The sequence below is a fragment of the Mustela lutreola genome, chromosome 16 (assembly GCF_030435805.1).
Source record: "Mustela lutreola isolate mMusLut2 chromosome 16, mMusLut2.pri, whole genome shotgun sequence".
Classification (NCBI taxonomy): domain Eukaryota; kingdom Metazoa; phylum Chordata; class Mammalia; order Carnivora; family Mustelidae; genus Mustela; species Mustela lutreola.
In genome coordinates, this window is record NC_081305.1 from 55,738,867 (window position 1) to 55,760,694 (window position 21,828).

The window sequence follows — 21,828 nt, forward strand, 5'->3', positions numbered from 1 at the left end:
GAAAATCACTCAGAGATAGAGGAGCAAAAGCCCCAGAATGTGGGGTGGTGACCACAGAGGCCAGCAATAGGCACAGACGGACCCCACAATACTGACCTTTAGGCCCAGACGGGGCAGGTGGCGGCGGCCCCCCTGGAGGCAACAATGCAGAGCGGCTCAGGGCGTCAGCCACCCAGCCCAGGACGCGGCTACAGTGCTGCACCTGGGGAGCGGGAGGGACAGAGGGTAAGAGACCACCCCCCCTACCCTGGCCACACACATACACACACACACACACACCCCGGCCTGGCCCGGGAGTCCTCACCTCCTGCTCCAGCCCTTTCAGACGCTGCTCATACTCCCGGATCCGCCTCAACTGCTTCAAGGCTGTGTCCACCCTGCAACCACAACCACCGAGGGCATCAGGCCCATTCCCGCCGCCCGCTAGCCCCGCCCACCTCGGAAGCCCCAGGCCCGCAGACCTGCCTTCCTCCCCAACACTATGGCTTCGCCCCACTCTGGCTCCACCTGGACCTGGCTCCTCTCTCCTCTTCCCCCCTCCCCCCCCAGGAAGCCCCGCCCTCACTTTTGCGAGGTGCGTTTCAGACGCTCGGAGTCGCTCTCCCGCTTGTCCCGCGCGCGAGCCAGCAGGAAATTCTCCTTCTGCACCGACTCCCACGTCAGCAGCCTCCGCTCTGCTTCCTTGGAGAGGTAAACCCCTGGCAGGGGGGTAAGGGCAGAGTCAGAGGGCCTGCCCCCTCCTTGGCCCAGCCCCGCCAAGGCCTCCCGCAGGTGAGCCCACTCAGACCACGCCCTGTGCAGGTCTAGGCCCCACCCTAATACTTAACACCTGTCCCCCCAACACCTAATCTCTAACCACTCAGTGCTCCCCGACATCTTCCCGCAGCCTGTCCGTGCTCTTCCTTCTCTCCAGGGCCTGACCCCTGTGCTTTTCCCTTTCGCATCAAACCCCGCTCTCACGAAAATGTTCGATGACCGGGGAGGGCGGCAAGCGGGACCGACGCCTGCGTAGGTGCCGAATGAGGAGGCGCACGTGAGAGATGATGATAAGGGGCGGGGCCAGCGCCGGCCGAGAGTGAAATTCCCGGATGAGGCTGTAGCGCTGAGCCTTCCAATAGAGGTCGCTGTTTCCCTGTACTTTGCCGAAGGTGTCGCTGTGGGGAGGAGAGGTCAAGGGTCACCAGAGGTCAAAGAGGGCAGATGAAGGTTAGATATTAGACAATATGTTTTGAGACCAAGGCAGCAGGCCAATGTCAGAATCATTAAGGTCAGAGGTATTACAGGATGCACTTAGTAGGAGCTGGATTAGGAGGGCAAAGAGATGTCTGGCGTCAAGGGGAGACAGTGTCAGGAATTAGGGTAGAGGTTATAGACAGGCTCAAAAGTCAGCTGAACACAAATAGCTAAAATCAGAAATGAAAATGGAGACATCACTATGAACCTTACAGAAATAAAAAGGATTATAAGAGAACACTATCCCAACTGTACACCAACAAATTAGATAACCTAAATGAAATAAATGGACAGATTCCTAGAAACATACAAATTACCCAACTCAAGAAGAAATAGAAAATCTCAAAAGACCTATAACAAGAGATTACATCACTCATCAAAAATGTCCCAACAACAACAAAATCCCAGGCCTAGATGTTGTTGTTGATGAGCTCTACAAAACATTAAATAAGTAAATAACACCAATCCTTCTCAAATTCTCCCAAAAAACTCCAAAAAAAGAGGAGAGAACAGTTTGTGACTCATTCTGTGAGGCCAACAGCATTACCCACCCAGATAATGATAACACAAGGAAACAAAATTACAGACCAATAGTTTTTATGGATACACACGCAAATATCCCCAACAAAATACCAACAGACCTACTTCGGCTGCATAGTAAAAGGATCATTTACCATGACCAAATGGGATTTATCCCAGTAATGCAAGGTGCCTCAACATGCAAAAATCAATATAATACACCACCTTAATAGAACAAAAAGAAAAAAAAACAACTACATGATCCTCTCAAGTGGCCGAGATACAAAAAGGCATTCGACAAAACCCAACATCCTTTATGGTTTAAAAAAAATCAGATAGGATTAAAAGGAAAATTCCTCAACATGGGTAGAGGGTACTTATGAAAAACCTATGGCTAACATCATACTCAATGAAGAAAGACTAAAAGCTTTCAGCTAAAATAAGGAACAAGACAAGGATGCCCACTCTTACCACAGCTCTTTGTTGTTGTACTGAAAGTTCTAGCCAAAGCAATTAAATAGGAACAAGAAATAAAAGGCATCCAAATTGGAAAGGAAGACATAGAACTATTTCTACTCACAAATGACACGATCCTATATATCAAAAATCTCAGAGAATCCCAAGAAAGCTACTAGAGCAAATTCAGCAAAGTTGCAGGGCATCAGATCACCAACCAAAAATCAGTTGTGTATCTCTACACCTGCAGTGAACACTGCCACGTCTGCCAGCCAAGGACTGCCAGCAGTCTGCCAGCAGGGAACAGAGTCTCCTTCACAGCCCTTAGAAGGAACCAATCCTACACATACTTTGGTTTTGGACTTACAGCATCCAGAACTGCAACGGAAAAGTTTCTGTTACTTAACACCATCCACTTTTTGTTACTTTGTTAGGGAAACCTCAGGAAACTAATACAATGGCTAATGGCCAACTAATTTTTTTAAAGATTTTATTTATTTATTTGTCAGAGAGAGAGAGTGCGCACAAGCAGGGAGAGCAGAAGGCAGAGGGAGAAACAGGCTCCCTCTGAGCAAGGAGCTCAATGCAGGACTTGATCCCAGGACCCTGGGATCATGACCTGAGCCAAAGGCAGACATTTAGCCAACTGAGCCACCCAGGTGTCCCTGGGTGACAAGTCCATTCGATATGGAAAAATAAAACAGTCTCTTAGACACAGAGACCTGGAACAATGGGATTTCAGCGTGCAAAAAGAACGAAGTTGGACCCCACATCATATCCATATACCAAAATTAAGTCAAACAGACCAAGAAACTGAATATAAGAGCTAAAACCATAAAACATAGAAGTGAATATTACCTTGGATTGGGAGATGGGTCCTTAGATACGACACCAATAGTACAAATAAAAAACTTTTTTTTTTAAAGATTTTATTTATTTATTTGACAGAGATCACAAGTAGGCAGAGAGGCAGGTAGAGAGAGAAGAGGGAGGAAGCAGGCTCCCTGCCGAGGGAGCAGAGAGCCCGATGCGGGGCTTGATCTCAGGACCCTGAGATCATGACCTGAGCTGAAGGCAGAGGCTTTAACCCACTGAGCCACCCAGGCGCCCCCAAATAAAAAACTTTTAAATTTTTGTGCATCAAAGGAGATTATCAAGAACAGGAAAGGGGCGCCTGGGTGGTTCAATGGGTTAAAGCCTCTGCCTTTGACTCGGGTCATGATCCCAGTGTTCTGGGATCAAGCCCCGCATTGGGCTCTCTGCTCAGTGAGGAGCCTGCTTCCTCCTCTCTCTCTGCCTGCCTCTCTGCCTAGTTGTGATTTCTCTCTGTCAAATAAATAAAATATATTTTAAAAAAGAACAGGAAAAGACAACCAACAGAATGGGATAGGAGAACCTGGGTGGCTCAGTGGGTTAAGCCTCTGCCTTCGGCTCAGGTCATAATCCCAGGGTCCTGGGATCAAGCCCCACATCGGGCTCTCTGCTCAGCAGGGAGCCTGCTTCCTTCTCTCTCTGCCTGCCTCTCTGCCTACTTGTGGTCTCTGTCAAATAAATAAAATTAAATCTTAAAAAAAAAATCTTAAAAAAATCAAACACCAGTTCGCCCACTAGCTAGGACTGCAGCATTGTTTTGAAAAGGAAAATAACAACTCATGGCAAGGCTGTGGGGAAATCCGAACTCTCCTACATCACTAATGAGAACAGAAAATGGTGCTGCTGCTGTCGAAAACCGTTCAGTTTCAAAAAGCTAAAGAGAATTGCCACAGCATGCCCAGCATCCTACTTTAGGAATATATCCAAAAGAAATAAAAACAGACTCGAACAGGTACATGAACATTAACGTTCAGTGCAGCATCATTTGAAAGAGCGAAGGGATGGAAACAAGCGAGTTTCCATGAACAGATGAACAGATGAGGGAACGGGATAGACTCGTACAATGGAATATTATTCAGCCATGAAAAGAGTACTGGTCCATGCTGCAACTTGGATAAACACTGAAAACTTTATGCTAAGTGAAATAAGCCAGACAGAAAAAGATAAATGTTGTATGAATCAACATACAACAAGGGGGGCTGAGACTTAGAGGGGGGTACGTATTCATATACATGGTATGAATCCACGTATATGAAACCTCTAGAATAAGCAAATTCCTAAAGACAAAAAGCGGGCTCCAGGAGGCCAGGCGGGTCAGTGGGGAGCAGGAAGTTGCCACTGGCTCATTGGGTACACACTGTGTGTCTGGAGCGATAACATTTTTTGGAAGTACATAGTGGTAGTGGTTGTAAAACATTATGAATTTAATTAATGGCACTGAATTGGTACACTTCAAATTGGCAAATTATATGTATTTTGCCACAAAAAAACATTTTTTTTTTCATGTTCTGCCTGGGCTCAGAGAGAGGATCAGAGTTCACAGTCCAGGTCCGGGCAGTGTCTGAACTCTGGGACTAAAGATGGAACTGATTAGACCTGGGTCTGGGTCAAGCTGGGACAGAAAGTCACACTGGGGTCAAGGGTCACGCTGGGTGAGGTCAGGTCAGAGAGCAGTTGAGCCTCACCTGAACATGGCGATGAGCAAATTGAGCAGCAGGATGTTGGCCACCAGCAGGAAGATGATGAGGAGGAGAACCACCAGCCAGTTGGCATAGAGTGAGACACAGGAGCCTGCCTGAGCCCCTGGCGGGCGAGCCCAGAAGCCCTGCTCCGACGAGCAGTTGACATGCTCCATGAGGGCCACTGTGAAGGGAGACACTCAGAGATGGGCCAGGGAGACAGAGACCAGAGAAAAACAGAAATTCAGAGGGGTGTGAGGGAAAGAGACCCAGAGAGAGGGAGACAGAATCCCAGAGAGAGAGAGAGGAGGCGTCAGAGACCCAGAGACAGGGAACAGAGATATGAAGAGAAAGGAGGACAGAGTCCCATAGAGATGTAGGGAGTAGGGGCTACTCAGAGACCTAGAGAGAGAGGGGGGCTGAGACTTAGAGGGGGGTACGAACCCCAGGGACGGGGAGCCCTGGGAGGGGGAACTCGAAGGGACGGCATCAGATCCTCTCATCCCTCCATACCGTCCATGTCCTCCTGGGGGATCTGCCCAAAGATCTGCAGATAGGGCCGGTAGAAGACGCGGCGCAGGACATTCGGGAGGTCACGATCCTGGGGCCTGAGGAGCCCCTCCGTGGCCACGCCGTAGGCAACCAGCCACACACCCAGGAAGAAGAGGAAGAAGAACACGTCCTTCATCTGCGAGGTGGAAAGAGACCAAGTCTGGACCCGCCCCCTGGAATGACCCTGCCCCTAGCCCCACCCATGCCCACACCTCCATGCCCCGCCCCTTTCCTCTTCTGGATCCGCCCACCCGACCCTGCCCCCCTCACCATCTTGTTCACGATCACGATCTTAGGCCCGAGTTGTTTGTTGACCGTGAAGATGTGCAGCAGCCGCAGCGTGAAGACCATGAAGTCGAGGCAGAGGACGGTGCGGCCCAGGTCATACAGGCCGGGGGTCAGCCTGCGGTGCGGGGAGATGCGGCAGGGCTCACTTAGGGGTCACGGGGTACAAAGGAAAACCCAGGTCTTCCCAACACCAGGCTTAGGGTGACCCGGGAGGGGCCGCAGCCAGACCTGCTGATTCACCCCGGGTTTACCCAGATTTCACTGGCACCCGCTTAGGAATGAGTACATAAATCAGGGTCTCGGCAAAGATTGGGGAGGCCCCTGTAACAATCAAGTCGGAAAACCTGCTGGAATATTTGTCCAACCTATAAAGGGGCAAAATAGAGTTCCAGCAAGTAAGCAGAAGACAGATGACCCCACGGGGAGAGTGGATAACGAGAACACGGTTCACAGAGGGAGGTCGGATGGCCAACAGCACCAGCGACCCCTATTGGGAAAATAAAACTGTATCCCTATTTGCATCATCATGTACTTGAACCCTGAGTGGATTAAAAACCTAGAGTGAAAGGCACGGGGCGCCTGGGTGCCTCGGTAGGAGTTAGGCCATGATCTCAGAGTCCTGAGAAGACCCCAGCCTTTGGCTCTGTGCTGAGTGTGGCACCTGCTTAAGCTTCTCTCTCTTCCCCTCCCTCCCCCAACTCTCTCTCTCAAAAATAAATAAAAAATAAAGGTACTTTAAAAAAAAAAAAAAAAACAAACCTAGAGTAAAAGGCAAAACATGAAAATCTGAAAATACAGAATTTCTTCATGAGCTTGACTGGATGAGATGTCACAAGACAACAAAACCTTCTACGCAAGTAATGTGTAAAACCACAACATAGGGAAAGACCTGATAAGTTTGACTACTCTGAAAGATAAAATTTCCGTCCGTCAAGAGATAACATAAATACAATAAACAGAGAAAGGCAAAACTATCTGCCAAAAACGCACAACCTAAATTTGATCACAGGGGAACCTGAGACAGACTCAAACAGAGGCAAGTCCTACAAAATAACGGAGCTGGCCTGTTCAAAAGTGTTAAGATCATAAAAGCTGAAGAAGGATCGAGGAACTGGGTTGGCTCCTGGGGTAGAAAAAGGACATTGGTGGGACAACTGGTAAAATTTAAGATCTCTTGGTTTTGATAAGGGAAGATGTTGACATCTGAGGATCTGGGTGAACAGTACAGAGGAATTCTTTGTACTGTTTTTGCCACATTTTTTAGAAGTCTCTGGTTATTTCAGGATGCAAATGAAAAGAATAAAAGAATGTTTAAGATAATATACAAAAGTTTAAATGTTTAAGATAATATACAAAAGATGAGCTGCAGACAATGAGAAGGTATTTAAAACAAAGCCACCAAAAGGGGGGCGCCTGGGTGGCTCAGTGGGTTAAGCCTCCGCCTTCGGCTCAGGTCATGATCCCCAGAGTCCTGGGATCAAGCCCCGCATTGGGCTCTCTGCTTGGCAGGGAGACTTCTTCCCCCTACCCCACCTACCTCTCTGCCTACTTGTGATCTCTGTCTGTCAAATAAGTAAAATCTTTTTAAAAATAAATAAATAAAACCACCAAGAGGTTAGGGCGCCTGACTGGCTCAGGGGGCAGAGTGTGCGACTCTTGATCTCAGGGTTGTGAGTTCGAGCCCCATGTTAAATGTAGACATTACTTAAAAATAAAATCTTAAGGGGCGCCTGGGTGGCTCAGTGGTTAAGGCCTCTGCCTTCAGCTCAGGTCATGATCCCAGTGTCCTGGGATCGAGCCCCGCATCAGGCTCTCTGCTCAGCAGGGAGTCTGCTTCCTCCTCTCTGCCTGCCTCTCTGCCTACTTGTAATCTCTGTCCGTCAAATAAATAAATAAAATCTTTAAAATATATATATATATATAAATAAAATCTTGAAAAAAAAAAACAAACAACACCAAGGGTTAGGAGAGAGCACCGACCCATCCATACACATACACAAGAGATCAACAAACACAAATGAACATGTCTTTTCTAAAATGGCGGCAAGCCTATGAAAAGACATTGACAGAGGTACAAGTGGCCATTTGCTATGAACAGATGTCCGAGCTAACTAGTAGTCAGGGACACATAAGTTTTAAAACAAGAAGTCATTTTTACCTGTCAGAATGGAAAAAAGACAGAAAAAGATCTAAAGGTTAAATTGAGAGCTATAAAATTTTAAAGATTGAAAATACCTGGTATTGTCTGTCAGGTGCGTCCTCAAGGGGCACCCTCTTACCCTGATGATGGGCGTGTATGTGGGCGAAGCTATTCTACAAGGAAACCTATCCATGTCAAGAATATATGTACCCTTGGGGCATCTGGGTGGCTCAGTGGGTTAAGCCTCTGCCTTTGGCTCAGGTTGTGATCCCAGGGTTCTGGGATCGAGCCCCACATCAGGCTCCCTGCTTGGCAGGAAGCCTGCTCCCTCCTCTCCTACTCCCCCTGCTTGTGTTGCCTCTCTCACTCTGTCTCTCTCTGTCAAATAAATAAATAAAAATCTTAAAAATAAAATATCACTGGTATTCCTAAAGCATGATAGCACATGGCTCTTTCATCTCAAAAGATACTTTTTCTTTTTAAAGATTTTATTTATTTATTTGACAGAGAGAGATCACAAGTAGGCAGAGAGGCAGGCAGAGAGAGAGGGGGAAGCAGGCTCCCTGCCAAACAGAGAGCCCAATGTGGGGCTCGATCCCAGGACCCCGAGATCGTGACCTGAGCCGAAGGCAGAGGCTTAACCCACTGAGCCACCCAGGCACCCCTCAAAAGATACTTTAATCAAAATATAAGAGAAACAGGGGCACCTGTGTGGCTCAGTGGGTTAAAGCCTCTGCCTTTGGCTCAGGTCATGATCCCAGGGTCCTGGGCTTGAGCTCTGCATTGGGCTCTTTGCTCAGCGGGGAGCCTGTTTACTCCTCTCTCTCTCTCTGCCTACCTCTCTGCCTACTTGTGATCTCTGTCAAATAAATAAATAAAATCTTTAAAAAATATATAAGAGAAACAGAAGCATAGTGTCCTGCAAAACTTAATCTTATCTTGCTCTTGGAATAAATTATTCATGCTGAGTTACTTTGTAGCATCTCTAACAGCACAGAGGAAGCAAGCCTCTGTCAGGGGAGACAGGTAGGGAGGGAGTCACTGCTGTTAATGATCCAGATTATAAAACGGGGTGTCAGGTCCCTTCCGTCCTTGGAAATAGTCACTAGGTTGTGTCCACAAAGCTCTTCGTCTTCTCTCTTCACAGGAACAGTGTCCTAACTGCTAGGACTTTAAAAAATAATAATAATAATTGTTAATAAATAAAAGGAAAAGAAATTTCCTCAGCTAGTATCTGATTATAATGTCATGTTACCTTGAGTAGAAAATGAGACTTTGTGGCCAGACTTTTGGCTTGATTTCTACCTCTTGAAGTTTAGAATTTTTGTCTCACTGCCTTATGAAAAGAATTCATTCATTCCATTCTGGCAAGGAGAAGTCTGTCTTGTCTGATCTTTAGCCAACAATGGTTGAAACCCCTTCTTCTGGAATTTGATGCCAGATTTTCAAAGACTAAGGTATCTTTGCAAATACCGATATGGAAAGCATGTCAGCACATATTAAAAATGAAAAAGAGGGGCACCAGGGTGGCTCAGTGGATTAAAGCCTCTGCCTTAGGCTCAGGTCATGATCCCAGGGTCCTGGAATCAAGCCCCACATTGGGCTCTCTGCTCAGCAGGGAGCCTACTTCCTCCTCTCTCTGCCTGCTTCTCTGCCTATTTGTGATCTCCGTCTGTCAAATAAATAAAATCTTTAAAAAAAAAAAAAGGAAAAAGAGTTGCAGAAAAATACATGAAATATAATGTCCTTCATTTACAAAAGTATGTGTATCTGTCCATGTAAAAACACAGAAAAATAACAAGCAGAAAATGCACCAAACTCAGCACCAAAGGAGAAAGTGGGGAGTCTTAGAGAGATGTGGTTTCTGTTGTATGTTCCTCATTTCTTTAATCGTGTTCACTGAGGACATACTTCTGCATTTCTTTGGTAATAGGCTATATTTCAAAGATATTTTCTGTTGCTGGGAGATGAGCTAAGTATCTTTTTTTTTCTTAAGATTGATTTATTTGTCAAAGAGAGAGCACAAGCAGCAGGCCCCCTGCCGAGCAGAGGGCCCGATGCGGGGCTCCATCCCAGGACCCTGAGATCATGACCTGACTCGAAGGCAGAGGCTTAATGGACTGAGCCCTCAGGTGCCCCCAGACAGATGTGTCTTGAGGATTTTAGAATCTTTCTCGATGAAAGAGACCGCACAAGCCATACCGAGAGCATCATTTGGGAAGGACTGAGAGTCGGGAGAGGATAAGGGAGGACTTCCAGAGATGGAGGCAGCAAAGCGGAGGCCTCAAGGAAGTGTAGGTATTGGCTTGGCCAAGGAGAAGGGGGAAAAGTGTTTGAAGAAGGGGGAACAGCATGCGCAAGACACGAAGACATGAATGCCAAGACCCAAAACATCCATGTTCCCAAGGGTGTTTTGACGTGCCCTTTGCCCTCTCTCTGGCACCACACAGTATAATCTGGAAGCCATGGATGAAATGAACTAACATGACACAGCCCCGTCTTGGCAACAGGAAATATCTGAGGTGAATTCCTGACAATTTGTTTTTTATAAATTAGCTAAGAAGTAAGCAGAAACAGCCAGATTTTTATGAACTAAAAGGTGAAAACATTCAAGCTTCCCCGGTGACACCTGAATCTGTAGGAGCGCCTGGTGGCCTCCTGGGCAGAGCCTGGGAACTCCAGATCTCAGAGTTGTGAGGTCTAGCCCCACTTTGGGGGTAGAGATGATTGAAAAGATTTTTTAAATCTTAAAAAAAATGTGAATCTAGGGGCTCCTGAGTGGCTCAGTGGGTTAAAGCCTCTGCCTTCAGCTCAGGTCATGATCCCAGTGTCCTGGGATAGAGCCCTGTATGGGGCTCGCTACTCAGCAGGGAGCCTGCTTCCTCCTCTCTCTCTGCCTGCCTCTCTGCCTACTTGTGATCTCTCTCTCTGTCAAATAAATAAAATTTTTAAAATAAATAAATAAAAAAAATTTAAAAATAAAAAAATGTGAATCTATAAAATTTGACCCAGGAAGACAACCCGAATGACATTAAAGCCAGAATGTAAAATTCGCAAACACAGAACCTAGATTTTGGCAAAATTCAATACAGACAACACCAATGAAGAGCCAAATATTTGTTGTTCGATGTACCCCAAATAATAACAAAGTTGAAATAATTTTAAAAACAAACTGAAAAGGACTGAAATGAGTTTCACTGCCCTGGGATAAAACTGGTCCAGGAAGTTTGCGGAAACTGGGAACCCCTCCCTTGGTTAAGAGCTCATCCCACTGGTCACAGTGTTATGATTACCAGGATAACCCGGATTATTACTGCAATCCACTCCGAAGAGCTGGAGCTTGGATGCAGAGAAAGGAGTGGGGCGCGGGCCTGCAGAGCTGGGCAGGCCGCCACTGGGCAGCGCCCTCAGGACTGGGTGCGGGGGTGCGGGGCAGCCCTGGGAGGCAGGCCGGGCAGCTCAGAGAAGAAGGAGCCTCGTGCGGACAGACCAGAGGCCAGAGGCATCCTGGAGGCTGGGCGGAGGGCCGGGCGGGAGACGGGGACAGAGGCGGGGGCAGAGCGGGGAAGGTGAGTGTGGCGCCCCCGCCTGGCCGGGAGTCTGGAGGAAGACTGTGCTTTGCGGGTGCCACCGCGGGGCCAGGTCGGGGGACCAGAGAAAAGTCCGCCAACCTGCAGATCTAGAAAAACAGCAGCCGCGGCCCTAAAGCCCGGTACCCAGGTGTGAGCGAACTGCTCGTTGACCCCCCAGAGGCGATGCTGTTGATGAAGAAGGGACTTTGGTTTGTGTTTCGGGATGGAAAAGCAGGGTGGGCTCCAGCCCAGCAGGGGGCGGGGGCGGCAGGTGGCGGGGACACTCACCGACAGCCCACGCCCAGGAGAAAGCAGGTGAGGGCCACCAGGTCGCACTGGTTCCAGGTGTCGGCGAGGTAGAGGCTCAGCCGGCGTCGCAGCGGGGCCTGCTGGGGGCCGGGCCCGGGCCCCCGGGTGGCCAGGCTGCCCCAGCCGCCGCCCAGGCCCTGGCGGAACTCCTCGCAGAGCAGGGTGAAGGCCCAGAAGTAGAGCAGCAGCTCCAGGGCGCCCGGCGCGCCAGGCTGGAAGTCGACGAGCAGCACCCAGGCGAAGAGCAGCAGGAAGAGGAGGTAGCTGACCACGTTGCCCATGAAGGCGGTCACCGGCGCCCCCCAGAACTGCGGCCAGCGTCGCAGGCGAGGGGGGCACCCCCCGCAGCAGCCGCTGCGCCTCGACTGTCCCAGCACCCGCACGGCCTTCTTCTCCCGGGGCTCTGCCAGCCTGGGGGGAGGGGGAAGGGAGGAGGCTCAGTCTGACCTCTGAGGCCCTCTTCACTGTCACCAAGACCTCTCATCTTTCACATCTGACCTCTAACCCTGCCTGTACCTGAAACCAAATCCCAGGTCAACCATCTCCTTGACGTTTGACCCCCTATATCTAACCTTTGCCCTCTAAGATCTCCTTCAGGCAAGACTGCTGACCTTCCACCTCTGACCTTCTCCACCCTCCAACCTCTGGGGCCTTGGAATGACCTCTGACCCTGGTCTGGCTTCTGACTCCGAATCCCTCTTCTTGCATCTTCACAACCTCTGACTCTACATCTGACCTTGGACCATCCACCCGACCTCCAACCCCCTCACTTTCATGAGCTTGGCTCCTCGGGTTTGAAAGCCCCTGCCTGAGTATTAACGTCCGCCCCACAGATTCTGATGTCAGATCGTCCGGCCCAGGCTCCCTGTATATAACCTCAGAGCGAGCAGCCATATTTGGCTTCTGGATTCTGACCTTCTTAGTCCGCTCCCCTCTCTGACCCTTCTTGTCCGAGCTCTGATCCTCTGTCCCAATTTCATCCTGACTCTTCATTCAAACCTCAACGCCAAAATAAATAATACACACGATAACAAACTCAACCAGCTAACGGGAAAAGTAAACTGGCTTGGGGAGGCATCTTCTCATAAACCAAGCAGAAAGATAACAACCCCAACGTGGAAACAACCCAAATGTGCCTCAACTGATCAAAGGTGCATCAGCCCAAACGGGTCCATGAAATGTGGTCTATCCATTCAGCGGAATATTATTTAACGCTGAAAAGGAAGGGCGTACCAATGCGAGCCACAACTTGGAGCAATCCCGAAAGCAAGATGCTAGGTTAATGAGACCCATCAAAGAGGACCACACGGTGTGTGGCTCCCTTCATACACCACGTCAGGAACAGGGAAATTCATTGAGACGAAACTCTCCATAACGGAAGTTATTGGCCACTGAGGGCGAGGGGAGGGGAGGAATACGGAGTGACCATGAAGGGGTACAGAGGTTCTTGTGATGGTGACAAAAATGTTTTAAGATGGATTGTGGTGACAACTGCACAGTTCTGTGCATATACTAAAAACCACTGAATTGTAACACCTTAAATGGGTGAACTGAATAATATGTGGATTTTATCTCAGTAAAGCTGTTCTCAGGAAAACAAGAGGAGAGTATTATAAAAGCTAAAGAAAGTACGATGCAGAGAGGACAGAAAGTTCCCTAACACTGAGGGGAAACAGACCTGGTATTTTACGTTTCACCCTCTGCAGGGCCCTGGAAACAAGAACGTGTGGTCAGAAAACTTCCTGCCATCTGCCATCTTGAATCAGGCACAACCAGGCCTCCCAGACTCCGGGGCCCATCTTGAGCCTCTCTGGGGAAGGATCCAGGAATCTGTCCTTTTACAAAGCTCACCATGGAGGTGGCACTCCCCAGCAGCTAAGAGCATTGCTTCAGGAACAAGATCTGGGTTCAAATCCCAACTCTACCACCTACCAGTCACATGAGCTGAGGCAAATGACTTAGTGCCTTGGTGATTTCAAATGTGAAATGGGGATGATAATAGACTGTACTGCATAGGGTTGTTGAGAAAATTAAATAAGCTGTTTTTCAAAAGGATTTAGCACACTGGCTACCCTCTGTAAGTGTTCTGTAGCATCGGCTGTCGTCACCGTCACTGTCATCATCATCATCATCATGTAAAAGTTGGGAACTCCCTGGGCAAGGACATCATGATTGGTCCTGACACTAGGGACTTCTAGCCAGCCTTTTTCAGTGGTCCCAACTCCTTTCTCAGTTTTCTCTTCTATCCTGACAAACATATTGTATTCATTGTGCATTGTCTCAGAAAAACATGTTTGCATATATGTATCTCAATTTGACTGCTCCTCGAGGCATGTAGTGGGTCTTACAGACTTCTGGCTTCTGACCATGATTTGAATAGTTACCTGAAACATTTTTCTTCTGGAATATTGGGGGCCAGGGTCCTTTCCTTTTCTTACTACATCACTAAAGTAGAGAAGGAAGGGACAAGGAGGAACATAAATGTGGGCCTCTCCCCCCTTTCTCCACTACCAGAGATTCAGACCCTGATGCTCATACCCACCACTCAGCAAGATAACTGAGACATGGATCAATAAGAAACTCCATTAACTGACTACTTACTACATGCCAGACGCCATGATGCATTCTCCGCATTCTCTCTCGGCTGCTCCCCCAGGCGCTGGGCACACTGAGCTACTCCACATGGAATATTCTGGTTCCCTCTCGGTGAGAGGCCCAGGAGCCAAGGGATTACCATATGCCTCACTTTTGCCCATGAGATGTGGGCACAAGTGACGTGTGTCCCTTCCACATGAGGCTATAAGAGTAAGTACCTGGTTTGCCATTTCTCTTTTCCCTCTGCTATGAGACCAGCCACATCCCAGCTTGGAGGGGCTCCCTCATCCCAAAGTGGAAACCAGAACGGAGCCAAGACACAGACAACCCAAAAATGGGGCAGGAGGAGTAAGCCTTCGTGGTTGACAGTCACTGAGAGTGTAGGATGCTTTTTCTTTTTCAGATTTATTTACCTATTTTAGAGAGAGAGAGAGAGCACAAGTGGGAGGGGCAGAGAGAGGGAGAAAGAGAATCACAAGCAGACTCCACGTGGGGCGTGGGGCCAGATGCAGGGCAGGATCTCACAACGCTGCGATCACCTGAGCCGAAACCCAGAGTCAGACGCTCAACTGACTGCACTGCACAGGTGCCCCTAGCTGTTCTCCTTTGCACCCTGCCCAACCTATCTGACAGAGACACAGCTTTCCACACAGATCCATTTTACAGAGAAGAATCCTGAGGCTTGGGGTCACTTCTAAGGTCAAAGTTAAGATTTGAACCCAGGTCTGTTCAGCTCATAGCCAAGTCCCTCAGCACCTCCACTCTGCAGCCTTATCAGACTTTTGATAGATACCTGCTTAGGCCTGGGTACCCCAGCATAGAGATTTAAGAGCAAAGACCCTTGGAGTCCAGAAAAAAAAAAAAAAAAGATGGATGATCTCTAAATGAAGCAAATCCACCTGATTCCACTTGCTACATCGAGATGGTAGAACGTGTAACATGAAGTAAACAAGTTTACAATGAGGATCTCCTTCATGGCAGAACCAAACCTGGACCCAAGCCTCGAGCTTGGCATTTGGGAAACTTCCTTGGTTTCTTCAGTGGTTTCATGAAGCCATCACCCCCCGAAGCTCCACTTCTCCCCTCTGGCTTTGTTGCCAGCACCTGGTGCTCCTGAAGCTGCCCAGGGTGCCCCACCTCACCCACTTCATCCCACCTCACTCACCCAACAGGGCCTTCCCCGTTGAGGCCCCGATCCATGTCGAATGCCAGGTCCTTCTGTATGGACTCCTCCTCTGACTTCCTGGCATGGAGAAAAGCACAGAGTGAGGAATGGGGGCAGGGGTGAGTGGAAGAGGAATTCTCCAGAAAGACACCCAAACCTCTTCACCCAGAGGCCTGGCAGGGAGACAGTGAGGCACTTTCCAGAGTCAGCCCAAAGAGACCTTCTCCCAGAGCCATGGCCAGAGGGCAGAGAAACTGTTCCCCAGAGGCATTGCAAAGAGCCCCCCCCAGGAGCTCACCTCCCAGACACGCCCCCAGCCTGGGGGAGGGAAAGAGAGCAAACAGGGAGGAGAAGCACTGGACAGTCCAAGTAGGAAGGCAGCCAGAAGTGAGCAGGAAGGAGAAACCGAGCACCCCCCTCCTGCCATTCTAATCCCAGGGGACTGACCTGAAGGTGATGAGGTTGGTGTAGATGAGTGGGGGGCAAAAGAAGGCGAGAACCAGGGCCCAGATGGGAGTGGTGCTGTCCATCTCCCCCCACCACTTCTGTGTCAGCAGAGACTGTGGGGTGTGAGGAGGATTAGGAGCCTGAATCTACCCCACAGCCCCTTTCTAAAGACGCCAGAACTGGGCCACAGCTGCAGCATCAGCACAAGTGCTCAGGCAACTAGAACTACTGGGGATGGGGGGCAGGAGGTCAAAGGTGAGGATGACCCGCCCAAGGTTTTAGCTGGTAGAGTTAAACAGCCACCATTAACACAACATGCTAGATACCGGGCTAAGCCCTTCACATAGGTTAGCCCACGTCCCCCTCACCACACTCCCAGAACCAGTAATGATATTTTCTCTTTTCACAGATGGCGTACGGGGAGGTTAAGCAAGAGGCCCAGGCTGGAATCCACGAGTTTAACCACTATTTGAAGCAAAGAGCTCTGGGTAAGTAGGTGAAATGCCAGCCAAATCATTCTGACAAGTGAGGATGGGGCTTCCTGTTGGGGTAAGTGGACTTCCTATATTGAGGGTAGGACTCTGAGCCCACCAGATTTTTTTCTTTTCTTTTCTTTTTTTTTTTTTAACTAAGCTTTACACCCAGTGTGGGACCTGAACCCTGAGATCCAGTGGCATGCTGTAACTCACTGAGCCAGCCAGTGTCACGCCCTTATCAGATTTACATTAAGGATACGGAGAAGAGTTTTAAATGTCAGGATGGACATGATGGGAGAGATGTGGAGGCAAGCAGGGCTTCCTGAAGGAGAAGACTTCCTATGGGAAAGGTGGGCTTCCTAAGCCAAAGTTTGTCTATGCCTAAAACACTAGGTAATTGTTCAGTGAGGTCATTCTAATTGTCAAGATCTGGAAGGGAGGACCCCTTAAGGAAGTGGGAGGGACTTCCTATAGATGACTAGGGCTTCCTTTGGGAGAAATGGGATTTCCTATGGGAGTGAGAGGACTTCCTGTGTGACAGATGGGACTTCCGGTGGTCACCAGGAATTTCTGTTCAGGAATAGAACTTTTTAGGAGGGTGGGCTTTGCTGTGGGAAGGATGGCTTTCCTGTGGCAGGGGGTGGGGCTTCTTGTGGGAAGCGCAGCCCTTCTGGGAGAGTTTCTGGAGGACAGGTGGTCTCCAGGAAGAGCGGAGGCTAGTCCAGACCATTCACTGCCCATGATGGCAGGGGCTTCTCCTCCATACTTCCCGAAGTTTCCAGGTGGGAACTGTGTGGGGTGTTGGCACCTCAGGTGCTTACCTGTACCCCATCCTGGGCAAAGAAGGCACGGGCATCAGCCTGCATGGCCAGCTGGAGGCAAGTGGCATCCCCCCAGAGTGGGCAGCGGCGGAGGAGCAGGCGAGCGGCCCGTTTCTCGCTGCTGCGGTAGCACTCACCGAAAAGGTCTGGCGCCGGGAGATTTACGTGGGAGGGAAGAAAGGGAGTGAGGACATGGTGTGAGAGGAAAGATGAGTGGATTGAGGAGGAAGGAGCAGGGTTGGGAGAAGAGGAGTGGAGAGATGCACAACCCCCTGCATGGCAGCTCCCTGTCCCCCGCCCGCCCCACACCCATGCCTTACTCACCAACGCCCAGACCCTCAAACTTGGCCGCCAGGTCTTTCCTCCGTGCTGCCTCCTCAGCCTCAGACTCCAGGCGTGCCAGCACTCGGAGCAGCAAACAGGCCCCAAGAGCTGAGGCCACTGCGTTAGAGCCCTGGAGAGGCAGAGAGAGGGTTCACAGAAGGGGAAGAGGAGGGGGGCAAACCTATGGTCACAGGAAAAGGAAAGAACCAGAAGTCAGAAATTAACCAGGGTCATCAGTGGCCAAGGATGAGGTAGTGTTTGTATATGAATCTGGAAGGAGCTGGTGGTCATCGGGTGAAAAATGTCCACAGCAGGTTGTTCAGGGACCAAGGGCTGAGTCAGAGTTAGAATGACATCAGAGGTTAGAGACAGGTCAGGAAGTGGCTGGTGATGTCACCTAAAATGGCAGAATAGAGAACTTCAAGACTGTGTCTCTCCACAAAAGCAACAGATAAACTGCCAAAAGCTGTCAGAGGCAACTTTCTCAGAGCTCCAGAACAGAACATAAAACTTACAACAAGTAGAAGAAAGCTCAATGAAGAGAGAAAACACAAGTTTCAGCAAAAGAGCCCTGTGACATGTGAACTACTGCTGTCAAGTCCACAGCTCCAGGGCAGCCTGGAGGGCAACAGCCCACACTCTCAGTGCAAGCTGTTGCTACCAGAAGGGGCGAATCATATCTGACTCTCAAATCACTGTGGTTGCCCGTGTGGACTTAGCTGTCCCTGGAGGGTCAGCTCAAGGGTTTGTCTTCATTTCACTGTTTTGGGGGCTTTTCCCCAAGCAGAAATGGCTCCCCAGGTGGTGTTTGAAAGCATTTCGAGACAAATGCATTAGCCTCAGCTGACTGAAGCCAAGAATAACAGTCAGGGTTCAGCAAAAACTGGATAGTGGGGAGGGAAGTGGCTGAGGAAGGAGCTACTCTGAGGAATAAGGGGCTTGAAGAGCTCCTATGTGGATCAGGGAAAGGCCACCTGCATGACCAAGACTGGGTGCAGGCTCAGAAAAGTCCAAAGAAAACCCTGAGCTTTTACCTCTTGCTGAACTTTCACCCCAGCAAAAGCAGGAAGTGAAGACTAAGACAGAACTGTAAACAGCCTGCCTGATTATTGAAATACAGTTCCGACTTGGAGCCCGTCTGCAACCCAGCAGTGTTTTGCTTCCCAAACCCAGCCTGGGCACTTAAGGAATTCTCTGATGAGTCACTAGCTGGCTACCTAGCTAACAGAACAGGGACTTCAGTGGCCACACATGACAAAGCATACACGAAAGCAAAGCCTTTACACAAATAGCGCAGAAAAGTCACTAAGCAAACACCACCACCAATAAATAGCTCATAGCAAGCTACAACAAATCCCAGAGGAAAGGGTAAGCTGGTTTCCAGAGGTGCAACATTATAATATTCAAAATGTCCAGTTTTCAACAAAAAACTATGAGGCTTGCAAAGAAACAAGAAATTATGGCATATTCCCAGGAATAAATTAATAATAATAATAACAATAATAATAGATAAAAGAAAGAAGGAAAAGAAAAGAAAAAATCAATAGAAACTGTCTCTGTCAAGCTCAGACTTTGGACTTAACTGCATAAAGATTTTAAATCAATTGCTTCACAAATGCTCAAAGAGCTAAAGGAAATCATGGACAAAAATGAAAGAAGTCCAGGAGAAGGATGTCTTACTAAACAAAGAATAGGAACAGAGAGAAAGAAATTATCAAAAAGGAATCAAGTAGAAATTCTGGAGATAAAAAGTACAATAACTGAAATGAAAAAATCACTAACAGGCCTCAATAGCAGCTCTGAGGAGGCATAAGAAAGAACATATGAAGTTGAAGACAGATCAGTTGAGATTATCTGGTTTGGGTGCAAAAAAATAAAAACCAAGAATAAAGAAAAATACACAGATCTGAAGAAACGTGTGGGGCACCATAAACCATACCAATATATGCATAATGGGAGTCCCAAAGAAGAAGACAGGGAGAAAGGGCTAGAAAAGAATATTTTGAGATTTTAAAAATATTTCGAAATATAAAGATATTTTGAGTTTGGGGGACTAAAACTCCCCAAATTTTGATGAAAGACATGAATCTACACATCCAACAGCAAAGAAAACAAAGCAGGATAAATTTTCAAAGAGATTCACACTGGAAAAACATTATCATCAGGGTGCCTGGGTGGCTCAGTTGTTAAGCATCTGCCTTCAGCTTGGGTCATGATCCCAGGACCCTGCTTGGGTCCCACATCGGGCTCCCTGCTTGGCGGGAAGCCTGCTTCTCCCTCTTCCACTCCCCCTGCTTGTGTTCCCTCTCTCACTGTGTGTCTCTCTGTCAAATACATAAATAAATAAAATCTTTAAAAGAAAGAGAGAAAGAAAGAAAGATAGATAGATAGACATTATCATCAAATTGTCAAAAGCTGGGGGTGCCTGGGTGGCTCAGCTGTTAAGCATCTGCCTTTGGCTCAGGTCATGACCCCAAGGTCTTGGGTTCAAGCCCCGCATCAGGCTCCCTGCTCAGCGAGAAGCCTGCTTCTCCTTCTCCTGTTCCTTCTGCTTGTGCTCCCTCTCTGGCTGTGTTTCTCTCTGTCAAATAAACAAAATCTTTTTTTTAAAAAATTGTCAAAAGCCAAAACCAAAGAGAGAATCTTGAAACCAGCCAAAGAGAAGTGACTCATCACACATAAGAAATCTCAGTAAGATTAACAAGTAGACTGTTGTGCTGAAAAAAAAAAAAAAATTAGCAGGTAGGATTAAATAATGATAATATATATAATTTTAAAACTATAAAGCCCTCAGAAGATAACATGGGAATAAAACTTCATGACCTTGGATTTGGCAATGGTTACTTAGACATGACACCAAAAGCAAAAACAAAACCACAGACAAATTGGACTTGATCAAAATTTAAAACTTTTGTGAATCAAAAGACACTATGAACTGAGTTAAAAGACAACTCACAGCAAAGGAAAAGAGATCTGCATCATATACCTGATAAGGGATTAATATCCAGAGCATTTAAAGAACTCATACAACGCGGGGCGCCTGGGTGGCTCAGTGGGTTAAGCCGCTGCCTTCGGCTCAGGTCATGATCTCAGGGTCCTGGGATCGAGTCCCACATCGGGCTCTCTGCTCAGAAGGGAGCCTGCTTCCTCCTCTCTCTCTGCCTGCCTCTCTGCCTACTTGTGATCTCTGTCTGTCAAATAAATAAATAAAATCTTTAAAAAAAAAAAAAAAAAGAACTCATACAATGCAACCACAGAAAATAAGACAAACCAATTTAAAAAATGGGCAAAGCAGGGGGCAGGAGTGGCTCAGTCAGTTAAACATCTGACTCTTGATTTCGGCTCTAGTCATGATCTCAGGGTCATGAGCTTGAGCCCCTCATTGGGCTTTATGCCGGGTGTGGAGCCTGCTTAAGATTCCCTCTCTCTGGGGTACCTGGGTGGCTCAGTGGGTTAAAGCCTCTGCCTTTGGCTCAGGTCATGGCCTCAAAGTCCTGGGATCAAGCCCCACGTTGGGCTCTCTGTTCAGCAGGGAGCCTGCTTCCCCCTCTCTCTCTGCCCGCTTCTCTGCCTACTTGTGATCTCTCTCTGTCAAATAAATTTTTTAAAAATCTTAAAAAAGACTCCCCTTCTCTCCCTCCCCACTCACTTTCTCTCTCTCAAAAAAAGGGGAGGGCGACCAAAGGACTGAACAAACATTCCTCAAAAGATATGCAGATGGTCCATAAGCACATGAAAAGTTGCTCCATGTCACCAATCATTAAGGAAACAGGTCAAAGCCACATGAGGACAGCAATTACAAAAAACAAACCAAAAATACCAAGGGTTGGTAGAGATGTGGAGAAATTGGAACCCCTGTGCCTCGCTGGTGGGAATGTAAAAGGCGCGGCCTGTTACATACAGTATGTACACTGTATGTACATACACATACAGTGGAAGACAGTATGGTGTTTCCATTACAGCTTAAACCTAAAATTACTATCTGATCCGGCACCCCCATTCCTCGAAGTGTCCTCAAAACAGCTGAGAGCAAGGACTCAAGCAGATACCTGCACACCGATGTTCCTTGCACTGTTATTCACAATAGCCGGAAAGCCCAAACAAGCCATGCGACCATCAAGAGGTGAATGGAGAAACAAAACATCACACGTTGACAAATGGAATATTTTCAGTAACAAAACGGAATGAGGCGCAGATATGCCCTGCAACTTGGATGACCCGTGGAAACACTATGCTAAGCATTAGAAATCAAGAGCAAAGGGCCACCTACGAGAAGGTTCCGATCTATAAACATCCCGAAGAGGCAACTCCAAAGTCCATAGGGATAGGGAGCAGCTTAGCCATTGCCAGGGGCTGGGGGAGGAGGCAATGGGGACTGA

The 21,828-nt window shown here is 48.2% G+C and overlaps 1 protein-coding gene across 4 annotated transcripts in view; it reads right to left on the reverse strand.

The window, feature by feature from the left end:
• Window positions 1-21,828, reverse strand: part of TRPM4 (transient receptor potential cation channel subfamily M member 4) — a 37,729-nt gene that overhangs the window by 501 nt on the left and 15,400 nt on the right. For 3 of the 4 annotated variants that reach the window (XM_059152774.1, XM_059152775.1, XM_059152776.1), the window contains 12 exons: window positions 17,450-17,579; window positions 17,126-17,271; window positions 15,829-15,941; window positions 15,382-15,459; window positions 11,601-12,032; window positions 5,583-5,715; window positions 5,274-5,448; window positions 4,767-4,944; window positions 961-1,154; window positions 566-698; window positions 305-377; window positions 97-202 (listed from right to left, as the gene is read on the reverse strand). In XM_059152774.1, coding sequence (XP_059008757.1) covers window positions 97-202; window positions 305-377; window positions 566-698; window positions 961-1,154; window positions 4,767-4,944; window positions 5,274-5,448; window positions 5,583-5,715; window positions 11,601-12,032; window positions 15,382-15,459; window positions 15,829-15,941; window positions 17,126-17,271; window positions 17,450-17,579 — 1,891 coding nt within the window. Of the gene's footprint in view, window positions 1-96; window positions 203-304; window positions 378-565; window positions 699-856; window positions 1,155-4,766; window positions 4,945-5,273; window positions 5,449-5,582; window positions 5,716-11,600; window positions 12,033-15,381; window positions 15,460-15,828; window positions 15,942-17,125; window positions 17,272-17,449; window positions 17,580-21,828 lie in introns of those variants that run through there. The other variant, XR_009348792.1, reaches the window with a different exon arrangement.